Source organism: Adiantum capillus-veneris, chromosome 24 (genome assembly GCF_014529385.1).
Source record: "Adiantum capillus-veneris isolate H3 chromosome 24, ASM1452938v2, whole genome shotgun sequence".
Classification (NCBI taxonomy): domain Eukaryota; kingdom Viridiplantae; phylum Streptophyta; class Polypodiopsida; order Polypodiales; family Pteridaceae; genus Adiantum; species Adiantum capillus-veneris.
Window position 1 is genome coordinate 89,406,609 of NC_140954.1, and position 17,011 is coordinate 89,423,619.

At 48.3% G+C, this 17,011-nt stretch overlaps 2 protein-coding genes across 5 annotated transcripts; both read right to left on the bottom strand.

The window, feature by feature from the left end:
- Positions 1-6,684: 6,684 nt before the first annotated feature.
- On the bottom strand, positions 6,685-11,270 carry LOC147426732 (pentatricopeptide repeat-containing protein At2g33680-like). 4 transcript variants are annotated; one of them, XR_015186184.1, is made up of 3 exons: positions 10,722-11,269; positions 8,252-10,629; positions 6,685-7,450 (listed from the first exon to the last, which is right to left on the bottom strand). XR_015186184.1 is itself a non-coding variant. In XM_086498402.1 (2 exons), exon 2 carries the CDS (start codon positions 10,578-10,580, stop codon positions 8,490-8,492), a length of 2,091 nt encoding a protein of 696 aa, XP_086354528.1. In that variant the 5' UTR covers positions 10,581-10,629; positions 11,050-11,270; the 3' UTR covers positions 6,685-8,489. The 4 variants fall into 4 exon arrangements, 1 of the variants encoding a protein (XP_086354528.1); XR_015186183.1 differs by having other exon boundaries at positions 8,245-10,629; XR_015186185.1 differs by having other exon boundaries at positions 6,685-7,157; positions 7,253-10,629.
- A 4,852-nt stretch (positions 11,271-16,122) lies between these two features.
- Positions 16,123-16,557, bottom strand: LOC147426733 (uncharacterized). Its single transcript, XM_086498980.1, has one exon. It carries the CDS (start codon positions 16,555-16,557, stop codon positions 16,123-16,125), a length of 435 nt encoding a protein of 144 aa, XP_086355106.1.
- Positions 16,558-17,011: the final 454 nt, after the last annotated feature.

Genomic DNA, 17,011 nt, shown 5'->3' on the forward strand with positions numbered 1-17,011 from the left:
GATGTCCAGATTCTCGGACGGGGGTACTACCAGATTGAGTTCGAGACTTCCGAGATGGCCTCCAAGGTCATAGCTATGAGTCCATTGGCCATCCGAGCATCACGCGCCCACTTTCAACAATGGCGACATGGTTTTGACCCGTCTTCGGATGTGCTAGTAGAGGAGGCGGACATCCCCATCTCAGTCTGCTTTCCAGGTTTACGGAGGGAGTACCTTCCACTTCTCTCCAGGATTGGCTCCGCCATCGGAACTGTCCTGGAGACACCTCGTACAGCAGCATCAGTAGCTGCCAAGGCGGCTGGCATCCCTTCAGTTCGAGTTTTGGTCAGAGATATCCACACGCTCCCGAAGGTCATCCTTCTGCCTCGGGTGAGTGGGGGTTGGTTTAGACAAAGTGTGGAGTACTCGGGTCTCCCGAACCAGTGCTTCATTTGCAGACAGATGGGCCACCTAGCGAAGGCCTGTCCACGGAGGAGACCACGACCCGCACCCTAGCCTCAGCCCTAGCCTGCCAAGGCTGGGCCGCACCCACAGCCAGCGACACAGAGCACAGATTCAGCGCCACCCTCCGAGCCTGGGGCTCCAGCGGAGGAGGGGTGGCAGCAGGCCCGTGGCCGTCGACGCCAGGGGCCACAGCGACAGCCTGGCACTCAGAGTGGCCCCCAGGTGCCTACTCAGCAGCAATGGGTTCCCACGGGGAACCGCTTTGGTCCTCTTGAGCAGGAGGAGCCCCCTACGCCAGCCACCACCTCCGCTTCACCCTCGCCAGCCGCTCCGCCTTCCGATCTCCCCTCCTCCTCCTCATGCCCTCCCCCGCCCTCTGCTACCGCTCACTCCCCACCTCGCCCCCCCCATGTCTCTGACGCCCCACCCCGCTTCTCCTCTCCCCCGCCCCCCCCAACCCCTTCTCCCCCTCCTTCTGCTTCAGTACCACAGTCGGCTCAGGAGACTGGACCCTCGCCGGCGGCTAGGAGATCTCTTGGCAGCGCCTTCGCCACGAGTCGCCTAGCGAGAGAGGGTCAGCCTTTCATGCGGCCCCCACTGCAGATTCAGACATCTCCTCTTGCAGCTATCCCTCGTGGTTTGACGAGCTTTGACCTCCGACGTCGCTGGGATTTCTTCGATTACGGGTTTACTCATTTTCTTGGCGATTCCGCAGCAGACCACGAGGCAGCCTGCTTCAGAGTCCACGCTTTGTTCCTCGCCGCTAGGGGGACAGAGGCCTTGGACTCAGCAGTTGGTTTCTCCTTCCCCCTCTGTAGCAGGACTGAGACAGAGTGGTCCCTCGACTCAGTGGTGGGATGGTTGCATACACAGGTTCTCGAGTTCTCTCACCACATGGGAGAACTGGGCGTTACAGATTTGCTGCAGACTTTGTGGCCACTGGCCAAGTTTGCGGTGACACCCCCAACTTCAGCAGGATGTAGACACATTGTGGTGTACTTTTTTGCTGATACGCAGTGTTTGCCTTGCTATGTATTCATTCATGAGGACTCCTGGACAGAGGAGATTGCTTTACGCACGGCTCGCTCTACTTGGGCTTGGACCAGGCACTCACTGCAGTCTCGCCTATCTAGAGGACGCTCGGATGCGGATTACTCCCCATCCAAGCCTGCTTCGAAGATAGCTCGTCTTGCTGCTACGGCAGCATCTGTTCTCTCTCGCTCCCCATGAGGATCGTCTCGTGGAACGTGCTGGGACTAGGTGGGCCCCAGTTTCAGCGACAGCGGGGCCGATTGCGTCAGGAGCTTCAGCGTTGCCTTGTGGGAGGAGAGATTGATCTCCTTATGCTTCAGGAGCACCATTTGTCTGAGAGCCGCATTCGGCGATGTGGTCAGATTTTGCGTGGACGCTATGATACCTTTTGGTCAGCTGCTTTTGGACCTGGAGGCATCCAGGGTGGGGAATGTATGACTATTGCGGACTCATTACAGCAGGCCATTGTGGGCAGAGGGATTATTGTCCCAGGCAGGGCTCAGTGGATTACTATGCAGGTTCAGGGTAGCCTTGTGGGTTTCTTGAACATCTATGCGCCCAATGTGGCGAGTGCTCGTGCAGAGTTTTGGTCACAGATTGTTGAGTCTTTGCCACAGGTTGACCAGTGGTGTGTAGGAGGGGACTTCAACATGTTGGAGGACCCTTCTGACAGGATCGGAGGCAGCCATGCTACTTTGCATGGAGTCGAGTTAGCAGCTTGGGAGAGGTTTTGTATGACGTCGAGGGTCTCGGATACATGGCAGCATTCTGGCTTTGTGAGGCCTCCAGAGAGTCTTGCCTTCTCTAGATCGGACCGCAGAGTGGAAGGAGTGAATCTATCGCGCATAGATCGCTTCTACACTAGTGACCACTTCAGTGACTTGGGGGGATCAGTGGGCATCCTGGCAGGGACATCCTTCTCGGACCATGCACCAGTGATCCTCACAATGGCAGACAGGCAGAGGAGTGGGAGCACGATGCTTCGCATCCTAGAGCGGGTCTTGTTGGACTCAGCACTCAGAGAGAGGATCGAGGCTCTATGGACAGAGGGCATGGACAGCCAGGCTCCACCTGCAGACAGAGTGGCCTCAGGCCTAGTTCAGCTTAGCCACTTCTTTCTCCAGGAGTCTTTGGCTCGACGGGCTGCAGCGAGAGAGGAGGAGCAGCGTCTCAGACGAGGCATTGCTTCACTACAGAGGATGCAGGAGCAGCATCCAGACAGTCCATGGTTGGAGGAGCAGTTACAGCAGGCTCGACAGGAGCTTGTTTGCACAGAGGAGAGGCGCCATGAGTTTGCCTTTCACCGACAGGCATCTCAGTGGACTCAGGTGGGTGACAGAGTGACAGGTGCTTTTTTTGAGACAGTGGGACCTCGGCACTCGCATGCCAAGGTCAATCAGTTGAGGAGACCCGATGGGTCAGTTGTTTGTGAGCCAGAGGATATGCGTGCAGTTGCTACTGACTTTTACAGTGAGCTACTGTCGGCTGAGCCCGAGTCAGAGAGACAGGATGCATGCAGGGAGCAGGTTTGGGCACAAATGCCTTGTCTTGTGACTAAGGAGATGCGGCAGAGGCTTGAGTTACCTCTTCAGCTTGAAGAGCTGCACACGGCTCTTAGGGCCCTCCCTCGTGGTAGCTGTCCAGGTGGGGATGGGCTGACTTTCAGCTTCTTCTTGGAGTACTGGGACCTGCTTGGCCCAGATCTTTGTAGTGCCTTTCAGTACATTCTGCACACAGGAGTGATGCCGGATAGCATGAGTGAGGGCCTGATTTACCTCATTCCAAAGGAGGGTGGCTCCTTGGATGAGATTCGACAGTGGCGCCCCATCACCATTCTCAACTCAGCCTACAAAATTCTTGCCAAGGCTCTGAGTTTGAGGATTCGGCCACTTTTGGAGAGCCTTATACATGGGACTCAGACAGGTTTTGTCAAGGAACGCAGTATCCTTGACAACATCTTCACTTTTTGGGAGGCTTCTGTCCTTGCACGGCTCCGTGGGGAGGACCTTGTGATTCTTCTTCTCGATTTTGAGAAGGCATACGACAAAGTTGACTGGGACTTTCTAGAGGGCACGCTACGCAGGATGGGCTTCTCAGAGGCTTGGATCATAGGGGTGTCAGCTTTGTACAGACAGGCCCACAGTCAGGTGCTTTTGGCAGGAGGTAGAGGTGAGCGCTTCATGCTCACACGATCGGTCAAACAGGGTTGTCCTCTTGCCCCCTTTCTCTTTCTGTTCTATGCGGAGGCGATGAGCAGATTTTTGGTGTCAGAGCAGGTTGGTTTGAGGGGCTTAGCACTCCCTATACGGGGAGATGAGCTTCTGGACGCTGAGTTTGCCGACGACTCAGCCTTGTACTTAGAGGGCCAGGAGGCTAATTTACACAGATGTGGGCAGGCTTTGGAGACCTTCTGCTGTGCATCGGGCGCACTGATCAACTGGAGAAAGACAGTGGCTTTCTCAGTTGGTAGTGCTCCTGTGCCAGATTGGATGCCAGGAGAGGGTTTTAGGTGGATTCCTTCAGGGACTGCACTTCGGTACTTGGGTTGTCAGGTTGGTTTGGATTTGTCCCCCGAGCAACAGATTGCTCCTCTTCTCCTGTCCATCAGGAGAAAGCTGTTACATTGGAGCTCAGCACGACTTTCGCTGGCTGGTAGAGTAGTAGTTGTCAACCAGGTGTTGTTGGCGACTATGTGGTACATCACTTCTTGCTGGATCTTCTCGAGTTCTTGCATCAGCCAGGTAGAGAGGCTGATCAAGAACTTCCTTTGGTCAGGTCGCGACACTCAGATTGCCCGAGCCAAGGTGGCTTGGTCGGTCATCACACTTCCTTGTTCTCAGGGAGGGCTTGGGATCATTGATCCAGCACAGCAGAGCAGAGCCCTTCTTGGGAAGTTCGTCGTCAGAGGACTTCTTCCAGGCGAGGAGCCCTGGAAGGAGTTCTTGTTGCAGAGGCTTCGTGCCAGGGTGCCTCAGTCAGGAGGCCCTTGGCAACCTTCGACCAGATGGATCTTTACAGAGTTGCGCCAAGTTGGTTTGAGCAGGAGACTGGAGGACCGATTCGCTGTGAGTTTGCTTCGTTCTTGGGAGCTATTGCCGCGTGGCCTAGAGCAGCGACAGCCGACGTGCATGGAGGAGCGCCTACGGCAGCCCCTCGTCTGGAACCCCATGGTTAGCACTCAGAGAGGCCACTTGGTTGGGAGTAGGCCTCATGTTTCTTGGGGTCCCATGGCAGCAGGTCCTGCGCGCTCTCTAGGTGACTGGCTAGAGTTCACAGGTTTGTCAGAGGAGGTGCAGGTTGTCCAGCTACAGGGCATGAGAGGGGTTCAGAGCATGTGTCAGGACATCTCAGAGTCAGTTCCAGCTGATTGGCTCACGCCTCTCGAGCCAGTAGCACCCCGGTGGATGGGATCCTTCACACGACTCGAGGTTCTCATTTCAGTCAGGGCTTGCTCAGAGACTGTCCCAGCCCTGTTCTTCGAGCTTCAGGGTGGGGGACAATTACAGAGAGTTGCAGTAGAGGCCCCGCAGGTAGCAGAGTGTTGTTTCCAGAGGATCCGAGTTGTGGGCATCTGTGGGAGGACTTGCGTCATAGACCCTGACCCAGCAGCTCTTGAGACAAGACACTGGAGGCTATGGGCTTGGGAGTGTTGTCCACTGGCACGAGTACAGTGGGATCCTGGTGAGTGGCTATGGAGGGATCCATTCTCTTCTGCAGACCGCCCAGGAGTCCCTTTCTTTCACTACACTGTTCAGCTTGGACGTCATATACTTGCAGCACAGAGAGAGGCCCACCCCGCTGCAGCACGTCATTGGCAGGAGGAGGGTCTCACTGTTGAGTTCTTGGCAGCTTTTTGGCAGAGGCTGTGGGACTCCAGACAGCCGAGGCGCGTCACCTTGTTCCAGTGGTTGGTTGCACACAGAGCCACAGCAGTAGGGAGCTGGCTTGTACATAGTGGTCTCTCGGCCGCATGTACAGCCTGTGACCAATTGGTGGAGAGTCAGCGACACTGTCTTTGGGACTGTCCCTCGGCCCAGCAGGTGTGGCTACGAGTTCTTCGGCTGATGCCTGCCCTCTCCACGGCTCGACAGTGCACTTGGGGGGGGCGGCTTGGTCCACCCTCATGGGCCCGGCACTTCATTTTGAGCTATCTTCCACCAGCAGGATGATAGTGATACAGGGGGGTCGACCTACACTCTAGCCTGCTACAGACCTTACTCCACAGGAGTGGAGCAGTGAGAGAGCGGAGTGTTGGGAGCTCATCAGCGGCCTAGCTCTCTGGTTCATCTGGCGGGCCCGTTGTTTCCGCATCTTTGAGGCTCGCCTTGTACCACCAGCAGAGACTGTTCGTGACTTTTGGCTAGAGCTGATCCATACTCTCAGAGGACAGCTTGAGGGACTACAGGGCAGCTCCGACCGCATGCGGGAGCGCCGCGAGGCTTTCCTTCGTCTCTGGCGCCCTGGGCCGTTTTACTCCATGGTCCAGGGGGTGCTCAGATGGCACTACTGTCCACCTGTGTGGCTTTTCCCTCCTCCCATCTCTTGATTTAGCCCCATTGTATATATGTTGTTTTTTCATTGGGAGAGTCTCCCCATCATGTTTGTTGTAGCCCTCTCTTACAGAGGTGGATGTAGCCCTATGGGCAGCTTTCATTAACTAATAGAAGGATCTTTTTCTGGAAAAAAAAAAACTCTTGCAAAAATGTTGACCTTTCTTTATCTAACACAGATAAATTTGATTGACAACTATCTAAAACATCACGTGTAAAAACCAAGTATGCACAAAAATGATGTTTAATTACAGAAGTGATAGCCGTAGTAGATACAAATTACAATAGGGGCAGACTCCCCTTTAAGCTTTACATCCAAAACATGAGTTTTGCCGCTATGCTAAAGGGTGATCATTTTGCGGAAGACATCCAGCCGCCATGTATCCTGAACATCCACAGGATTCCCAAGAGCGAAAAGCCTCATAAGGCCGGGCATAACCACAAAGAAGCCCTCACTCACAAGATTTAAACAGAGAACCAAGGAAATGACCTCCAAAATTTTAACAAGATGTTACCTCGGGACCTTTTTTTATGAATGCGACAATGACATGGCAGGCTACTTGTTTTTAGAATTCGCCAAATCACTTTTACTAAAAAGTTATTTTTGAAGAAAGTTTAAGCTGATTTTGTATTAGTTAGTTTAAATATGATGCATCGGTTGTAACACAAAATCTAAGAGTAGGCTATTAGAGCAAGTCGTACACTTCACTTGAATTTCAAGAAAATAATGAAATACCGCCATGGGTGCCCATTGAAAAGCCAATCATCCCCAAGGGGAACTCCACCTCTATCATGTCTATTGTGCAGATTTCTCTCGTGAAAATGAAGCACTCAGTTTTGAATTGCAATTCAAATTTGTATCAGTGATTTCCAATGGCACGTGGGCTGACTAATTACACATAAACTTTAAGAATTTCTCATCACTGTTTGTGATGACTTGCCTCTCCACTTCCAATCGTCTTGGCTTTCTTGGCTGGAAAACCCTTCAATGTTTATTTAGAAAATTGAGCTCTCTTAACTGTAGCCTTGGTATGAGAACCAGCAAGTACCTTCAAGTTTTCCACTGCTTGAACATTGTCTTCATAGCCATCTCCTGCATATGCTTGGCAAACCTCGAATCCTTTGAATACTCTACAAGCAGGCTAGGAAATTGTTAACCTCTACTTTCCTTGCATTGTCATTGTCACGATCTATAGAAGCACACTCTTTAGCAGTGTGATCTGCACCTGTATGCTCTTCACCTGCTTCCTCCTGACCTTCCTCTTCCTCTTCCTGAGTAAATTATGCCATGTTGCAAGTTTTTTGCAGAAACTAAATCATATTACCCATTGAAGAAACATCCACGGAGCTCTGATACCACTGAAACCAACTGACACTTGAAACAGCAGCAGTAGATAATTGAAGACTTGCAGCACACAGTAGACCTGCAGGAGACACAAAACAGGCGGGGTGCCTCTCAGAGATGCATTGGCCCCTAAGGTGGTATTTCTTTATTCTATTGATGCCAAACAAACACAGTATAACAGCTCTTGCTTGAAAAGACCACTTTCCTCTTCAAAAAGTCTGAGTTAACTGGGGCAATGGCCCTGGTCTATAGCTCTTGTTGCTTAAAAGCATAAATTGAAAACAAAAACAATAGCTAAAAGCAGTCCCATGTGGGACTCGCGTAAAAAAGCATCTACTTACATAATCTGTCAAGTCAGTAGGGCTCATGCTTGGCATACATGCCACATCAGCATAGGCATCCGTAAAATGTCTCATCATCAGTCAATCCACACATGTGCCACACACCAGCCATCCTCACCCCTGAACCTCAACACATCCACCACACATAGTTTACAGTGTAGTTTCAATCTGCACTTCAGCTGTACCACCATTAGAGACTTGTTACAAGCTGGGTGAAAATCTTTCTGTTTCTTGGAGCTTTTCTCTCTCTCTTCTTTGCGCCTTGCTTACACACACACTGTTTCTCTTGACATACTCATGCTCACAAATGGGAGACAAAGCAGTAATTGGATAGACTCCCACCCTTGTAATACCCTACCTCAAGGCTCAATAATCACATGGTCAATGAAGTTACCTAATGTTCAGATCTTGTTTTTTCCCCTTCCATATTACAAATAGGCATTGCTAAAATTTGTTGCAAAAACATAATTTCTGTTTTAAAAGAATCTCAAAAAGAAGAGTTTTTGCACTTTAGCAAACAAGAATCAAGTACCTTATACCTTGGTGTACCGCCCTGTGCCCCATGAGCTGTGCCATCATTTCCTTACTCATTGTTTCATCCACTTTTTCCTGCTCCTAGCTGTTTTGTCATGAAAGCCATACTCTCAGAAGACCCTGAAGCTTTCCTTCATCAGGCCACACTTTATGTACTCCTCAAGTGGACCGAGAACTCTGAGGAAGTTGCCAAGAGTATCCAATACTCCGCGGTGTACAAACAGCTGGTGGTCATGAGCCTTTTTAAACTAAAAGCTGATAATCCTCCTTTCTATCCCCTTCCAACCCCTTGCCACCTTTCCGAGCTGCTGCATATATGTTCGAAAGCAGCACACAAGCGGCTGTATTCTTGGGATCTAGCTTCAATATATTTTTGGTGGCTATTTCAGCAATCTCTACATCTCCAGAAATTTTGCAAGCCCCTAGCAAGACATTCCAAACCATGACAGAATCAACAGTGGACTTGTTGATCATTTCCAGGGCTTCGTGAACACAGCCTGCACGACCAAGTAGGTCAACCATGCAAGCACAGTGCTCTGCATTTGGTTTGATTTTGTACTCTTTTGTCATGATTTCAAAGTACCGACGGCCTTCTGCAAGTAGACCAGAATAGCTACACACAGACAGCAAGCTTAAGAATGTAAAATGATCAGGTTCCAGGGTTTCTTCAGTCATCTTTCTAAAGAGCTCAAAAGCTTCAATGGTATGCCCATGTTGGCAATATGCAGCGAGCAAAGAATTCCAAGAGACTAAGTCCCGTTTTGACATTTTGTTGAAAACACCATGTGCAGCTTTGACATTCCCTAATTTGCTATACATATCCATAAGGGCATTTCCTATCACCAAATGTGTTTCCAAGCTACCTCTTATTATGTGGTCATGAATCATTCTGCCTTTCTCCATGTGTCCTGCTGCAGAGCAAGCTTGAAGAAGGCCAACGTATGTCACCTCATTTGGCTCCACACCATCCTGCATCATTCTTTTAAAGGTAGTAAAAGCCTTGTGTGATTGTTCGTACTGTGCATAGCCATTTATGAGAGTACTGAAAGAGATCACATCATGCTGACTCATTTTATCAAAAACACATTGTGCAGCTTTCATGCGTCCCCATTTTATATACATGTCCAAAAGACAGTTCTGGACAAAGACAACATTTTCCTTACTCTCCATTAAAATGTAGTTGTGGATCTGCTCACCACAAGAGAGTAGTTCATTGGTAGCGCAAAGCTTTAGGATAGAGGCCAGTGTAACAGCATTGGGATTCACCCCATGCTTTTCCATTTGCCAAAACAGCTTCAAGGTATTCTCAATGTGGCCATGATGTGCATATCCTTGAATCAAAGATGTCCATGACACCACATTGCGACCCCGCATACCTGTAAAGACATGATAAGCATCCTCGAGACTCCTACATTTTGCGTACGCATCTATCAGAGCATTAGCAACAACCAAATAAGCCCCATACCCACCCTCAATGACATCACTATGAATTTTCCTTGTGATGTCCAAATATAAGGCACAGGTACATGCCCTAAGAATATTGATGAAGGTAATCTCATTAGGCTGGAACTTAGCATTCTGCATCTTCTGATATGTATTTAAAGCTTGCTCATTCTGACCGGCCTCTGCAAACCCAGCAATCATTACACTCCAAGTAACTAGAGTGCGTTCTTGCATAGTCTCAAACACATGATAAGCATCAGCAATACTCCCCTGCTTAGCATAAATGTCAACAAGGGTGCTCATTACGAACACATTCAAATCTGAAATATATTCAATTGCCTGGAAATGTAATAGTCTGCCTTCGTCTAAGCTAGAGCACGCCTTCAGGAGGAGGACAAACGTTACACCATCGGGTAGGATCTCTTCCAGTTTCATGGTCTGAAAGAGCTGAAAGGCAGGAATCGCACTGCCATTTTTTAGGCAACCGGAGATGAGGCCATTCCATTGGAATATGTTAGGTTTCACAGTACTGCAAAAATAGACTGCATCTTCAAAGTAGCCAAGGCGGCGATACGCGATGAAAAGCTTCTCGTTGAGTGCCGAAGTGGGCACATCCAAGCTCCCACAGAGGGAAAGGTGATGAACATAAAGAGCATCTTTGACACGGCAACAGTTTTCAAAGAATGTATCTTGGAATACGTGCATGATTGAGGCAACACCAGTGAATTCTTCGAGGTTATTTGAAGAAGCGACAGGTAATGGAGGTAGCCCTGAGGCGGAGGAAAAGGCATCACAGAGCAAAGTGTTCACATCGTTAAGGGTACTCTTGCTGAATGATCTCAGACCCTTCCTTAGAATCCTGTCCTGGCTGCGAGCTAGCGCAATCACCATAGCCGGCCGCAGCTACATTTTGCATCAAACATTGGCGGCTACGCATTTCCTGCATCAAGCAACACCTTTTGGTCGTAAGCCTTCAATATACCTGGCAAGATTTAAATCACATATAGCGTAAAGGAAAAAATATATAATTACACTTCCAATACGCATGTATGTGCACACGATTTTGAAAAAAGGTCAAATTTGAAGCATCTTTTCTGATGCTTTCTTTTCTCTGTGTTTTTTCTCAATTGCATCGGCACAGAGCCAGCATCTCTCTCTCTCTCTCTCTCTCTCTCTCTCTCTCTCTCTCTCTCTCGTGCGCTACACGTGTCGCAAACTCCATCTCCCTCGTGCAGCCGCCTTCACGCACCCGACCTCCCAAAAGCTCTCGTTCTCTTTGTGTGTCTGTTGCGAGACAGAGCGCATGGGCTCTCTCTCTCTCTCTCTCTCTCTCTCTCTCTCTCTCTCTCTCCAGGGAGACCTGCATGGGCACTCTGCGCTCTCTCTGTCTCAAACCACAAGGACGTGCAGATAGGGTGGTTAGGGGAGGGTAGGGCAAAGAGGATGAAAACAGGTAGCGATGGAGCAGACGAGGGAGGAGCTGGGTCTCTCTCAAGCTTCACGCACACAGAGGCGGGAGGGGGCAGAGGCTGAGCCAAAACCAAGGGGCCGCAAAGGAGCAGGGCGAGGGAGGCGTCATAGCTACGTCACGAGCAGAATCTTTTCACTAATGTTTTTTTTTTTGAAACTCTAAAAAATATTAGTGTCCTGTCGCAAAACTGATGTCCAAAGAAAGATTAACTTATAATTACACTTTTACCTATTATGCATAATGATGGGGTATAATACCTTATACTTGACAGCTGCTTTGTCATACCAATTCAAACAAGCGGACAAAAAGTGCCTAAAGATGAAGAAAAAAGACACCTACATTATGACAATGTTAGTTAAGTAAAAACATGATAGAAGCAATTGTCAATTTCAGCTTGGAGCTTAGCTACAAAGTCCTGGGACACTTCAAACTTCCTAGCCAGATCATGAACCTCATCAGACATCTCTTGCAACCATTCATGTGTCATATAGAGAGTGCCATTCTCAATCAAGTTCTATTGAGCATCGGGGTTTTCTTTTGGCCCTTGTGATTCTATTCACAGTATGGTTGCTAATGGACCATGTGTTCCTATCCACGGTTCCTCAAAGGTTCTTTCTGATGTATCTATCTTTTTGCCCCTCCCTTGGGTGATCTAAGTAATTCTTGGCTTTCTTATATATTCAGATGCTTACTTGAGCTTTTTTTTTTTTAAGTGCTAAAAGGAATTGTGCACACAATTACTTGAAGCATTGATACAAATATATTTTCTAGATTTGGAAGCTCCCTCTCTGAAACTGCAAGGAACATCGTTGAAATGACTCCTCCTCCCCCTGGAGGGTATAGCTCCACATCCTCCCTCCCAAGATTCTGTCCACCCTGTTGAACACACCTTCAATAACATTACAAGGATGAGAGAGAGAGAGAGAGAGAGAGGAAGGGGGGGGGGGGCAGGGTAATTGTCTTGCTTGGAGTAATCCTTGCAGCAAGCATTTGTAAGATGATTGGAGTTTCCCCTCCAGTTTGTGTGACATGTGAACTGCTACAACCAGAAAAGCATAAGTAGGTGGCAATAGCGGGAGCATCTCTCTCTCTCTCTCTCTCTCTCTCTCTCTCTCTCTCTCTCTCTCTCTCTCTCTCTCTCTCTCTCTCTCTCTCTCTCTCTCTCTCTCTCCTTTTCATAAGACTGCAAACAGTGTCCAACATGCAGGGGGCGTCCTTGGTGAGATCTCCTTGATGGCGACATATACATCATCTCAGCAGACCGTGAGATTGGCATCCCACACAATGCTTAAGTTACTATCTGGAGCCTCGGCATTTCTTTGGGAAGTCGACATTAAGACTTCATCTTAAGAGGCTGCAAATGAGACATTTCCAACATAGCACATGTTTCTGGAAAGAGTGCCTCCAAGTAAAAAATGACCTTAAGAGGAACGTAAAAAGTAGGTTTCCCCCAGCTCGTCCCTCTCCACATTAATGGCCAGCTTATCCCCTGCTCATCGATATATTCCTCTAGGCTGCAAGGAGCACCCCGACTCCCTAGTCAATGCTCGTTCCTTAGATGGTTGTAGCATACTTAGAGCCTCCCTGCAGTGCAGCTGGCAACACAGGTGAATACATTAGGGTCCAGGGAGCCTAAGGGTGGAGAGAGAGAGAGAGAGAGAGAGAGAGAGAGAGAGAGAGAGAGAGAGGGGGAGAGAGAGAGAGAGAGAGAGAGAGCATGCTGCCTCCATGCAGTGTACAATATAAATGAGTAAAAAACCTACAAGAAAACTACTAATAATATAAAGCTATTTGTGTGTGTGCGCGCGCGCACGCGAAGCTGGTAGATAATGGCAGGAGAGGAGACAAGCAGGATGAGGTGGAGTTAGGCTGTCATAAAAACTAATATCTAACCAACCCAAATGATTTTCTCATATTAAATTGATCACTTAATGTGGGAGAATAAACGGGAACAAGGGTTAAGATATTGAGATGTGCTTATAGACCTATCTCAACACGGGGCCAATGGAAAAGGGGGCCAAATGAGAGATGGTCTATCAAAGAGCAAGGCTAACCAATGGAGCATAAGACCTTAGGGTTAGCTTCATTCAAGACCTCCAATAATGTGTGTAAAAGTCCGTTGACCTTAGATAAGCTAGGGCTGAGCTTGAGGCGGGAACCCGACCTAGCTCGAGGTGCTTGTCATGCTTGATGACTAAGGTGCTTGAGGTGCTTGAGATTCTTAAGGTGCTTGATGATTGAGATGCTTGAGGTGCTTGACATACTTGAGATGCTAGGGTTGGACTTGAGGTGAGAACCCAACCCAAGCTTAAAGTGCTTAAGGGCCAAGCTTGTGGTGGGAACTTGGCCTATGCATGAGGGGCTTGAGGTGTCAAAAAGTCAAATATTCAATCCCTACAAGGAGGGGGCGAGCAGTACATGAGGGGGATGAGAGAGAACACCCACACACTCACACAAGGCATGCATGGTACAAAGAAAGCAGAAGGGACACTTGTCAAGTTCCTCCTCATGTTGCCCTCATGGTGTGCCTGAAATTGGTTGGCCACCCAAGGGGTCCAATGATAATTTAGGAGATTTAATTAATTGATTTTACATTTATCAAGTCCTCTCTCTCAAAGGGGAAAGGGGGCCACTTGTCCCAAGGCTACCCTTGCTACTTGTAATGCCTCCTGCTTATGATTGGCTAGGCCTGGAGGGGTCCAATGAGCTTCAAGCATGAGCTATAAGGGGGGGCCGACCCAAGCAAGCTAGGGGGTTGCTTAGGGGGTATACTCACCCACACACACTCTCATTGTGTGCTATGCAAAGTGCAAGAGCTCCCTCTCCTTCTCCAAGCAAGTAGAGGTTGAGAGCCTATACCAACACTCTTGGCTATGGAGTGCAAATCCAACCAAGAGCCATGCTTCACTGCTTAAGCTTTCCATCTCCTTCTTCTTCATTACTATGCTATTATGTATGCTAGCAAGAACAATTATGATAAGTGAGGAACTAATTCTTTCTCCTATGAAATGTTTCTTCTTCCTCTTCCCTACACTCATTCCCTGCTAGCTCTCTCCACCTTCGAAGGTGTTTGAGGTCTTGGGACTGAGGCTTGGGATAGTTAAAGCTTTCTTCGAGTCTATGGTATGCTTGTGATGCATGAAGCTTTCCATCTTCATTGCATCACCTAGGTCACAAGGAACACAAATATTGTATTGTAACAAGTTTCTCGTAATGGGAGAAATCATAATACAAATGCCTATTGGAGGGGGGACCGGCTCCACATAAATCCGGTCCTCAACTGTTGTCACGTTCTCTAAATTCTCTCTCTTGCAAAAGTATTGTTCATGCCAAGTTAACTAATTGCTATGATTATGTTGCTATCTTCAATTATGTTCACCCGCTATGCTCACAAAGTCATTTCTCAAAAGTATTGTTTGCGGGTCGCCGCGACGGACGTCCATAGCATAGCTCTCACGCATCAACATAAAATATCAATACAAGGGAAGCGACCAGGATGAGGCATGGAAAGTCACTAGTGTGTCATTCCTAATGAAGTGAACTCGATGAGAAGCAATTACTAACTCTGCAAGCAAATCATACGCACTAAAGCCAAGTAATATGCCTATGTCCTTCTACACAGCTCTACAGTCATCACGCCAGTTTACCATGCAAATCATGTCGGATTCGCACGAAACTTGAAGGGGAGCTACAGGGGACTATTTAGAACCTATCCTATCACTGTCACAGCATTCTGGAGAGGTACAAAGATCGCGATCGTTCATCCCAAAGTCAGCAAAAACAGTGAACAAGTGATCCTAAAGGGTCGTTTTAGGGTCCCTAAAGCCTCTCCTAGAGTCAAAACAACATAAAATACGCATATAAGCACTCAAAACATTGATTTAAGGCTCCAAACACGTAGTTGAAAACCTACACCGAATCTTGAATGATTACACTTGAATGGAAGAGCAAAGTAAGAGGAACACAATGCAATAAGTGCATTTGAATTCGGATTACCGTAGCCACAGTAGCGAAGGTTACAAGTTGGAGCAAGATAGAGCTCTCAAACGTACGCTGTCTCCTTCACATAAAAGAGGATTGTGTTCAAACTTACAAAACTGACCTTTATAGTTTAGGTCTTTACAAATGGCTTGTCCGGCCAAAAAGTCCTAAACTTCTAACTGGATCTCCACTGTACAATTGCTCCCATAAAAATAATCATAAATTCTTTTACAAGTTCTCGGCTTAGAGATGCTCTCTTACAAAAGAATTTTACAAGGGTTAAGGGTTTCCCACTAAAATGTGACTCCTTCTCTGGAAACCGCAGCTTTGTCCGCTAAACACTCCCCCCTTCCTTATCCTTGCACATCCTCGTGCATGTTCAGAGCTTTGGTCGTTGATGGGGCTCTAAGGAGGCAAGTGTCGTTGAAAAGCTTCGCGTGCGCAGTACAACCTCCAGGGCTTCTTGATGCTGTCTGAAAGGATTTTCACTTAATGTGTGCTGGTATGCTACGTACCATGCCTTGAGGTCCTTCACCATGGGATGAAAGATCCTTGAGTCAATTTCGAAGAAACCTGTGACGAAGGCCTCTTCAAACATCTGCAAGTGATGTGAAGGCAGGTACATTAGTCTTGAGTACATTGCCATCAGAATATGTCGTGGCGGTGAATCTTGCAAATTCCAACAAATTTCTCTATGCCCTTCTAAGAACAGATTCCACGAATGATCGTCGCCTTCAGTGTCTTTGAACACCTGGATGCAGGTGACGATCGTCCGGGCTATCTTTACCGGCATCTGACAGGCTACGTCGGGGACATCCCTCAGCAAGGTGATTGTCGAATTCAGAGTGTTGACTACATAGGCTACTGTAGGAGGATTTTGTGTTGTCAGGATTGGGTAGTTGAGCTTTTGCTGCCTCGAGCCTTTCCATGTGGCAAACTCCTTCCATGTGCGTCTTCTAGGGACTGGGCAGAAAATAGGATCTATTTGAATGTCTGAGGAGCGTTGTGGTAGTTGGTTAGATCCTGTGGCCGCTTGTCCAGCCACTTCTGCCTCCACTTTGGGTGGTCGTCTATGAGTACCTGTGCTTCTTCAGCTGTTAGTGCTACACCTTCGTAACCCCCGTCTTTGTTTCGTGGCAGGGTCAGCCGCATCTTCTCCTTCCATAGGATTGCTTCGTGGCATATCAAGGGAAAAGGTAGGTACTCATGGACAAACCCCTCCACCTGCTCTTCTAGCTGTAAGAACGCCAGGGCTGCTGACTCCATTATCTTCTTTTCGTATATCATGTAATCTTTTACTGGTCCCTCTGGCATGTCCTTGATGGTCTGAGTTAGATCATCTCTTATGTCCAGATTTGCCTCTGCTGATCCTTGCTCTTGTTCTCCTTGGTGTGATGTTTCAGGCAAGTCTGGCATTTCTTGTCCTGGCAACAGTTGCGATTGCACTTGGGCTTCTGATGTTCTGATTTGCGATTGAGAACTCAATGCTTCTTTTTCTTTCAGCAATGTGTCACTGATCTGCTTCTGAGTCTCTAACTCGGCCCTTGCTTGTGCGAGTTGCTGCTCCAGCTATTTCACTTTTTGCTCGTTGGCCGCCGTCTGGGCCATCATTCCCGATAAGAGCAGCTGTCTTTGAAGTTTTTCTTGCTCTAGCTCCTCTTTCAGCGCTGCTAGGGTGTTCTCTGCTGTAGCATTGTCCGATGTGGAGATCAATGCTCCAGCAGGTTCCTGGTTCGCCATCAAGGTTGTCAGAGTACTTTTGACAATGATGTATGAACTATTAACCCTCTGAAACCTTGCGCTTTCGTAAGCAAGCTGCTCCGTCGCTTTCTTTACCCTTGTTGTCAAGTCTTGGCATTAAGTTTTCCTT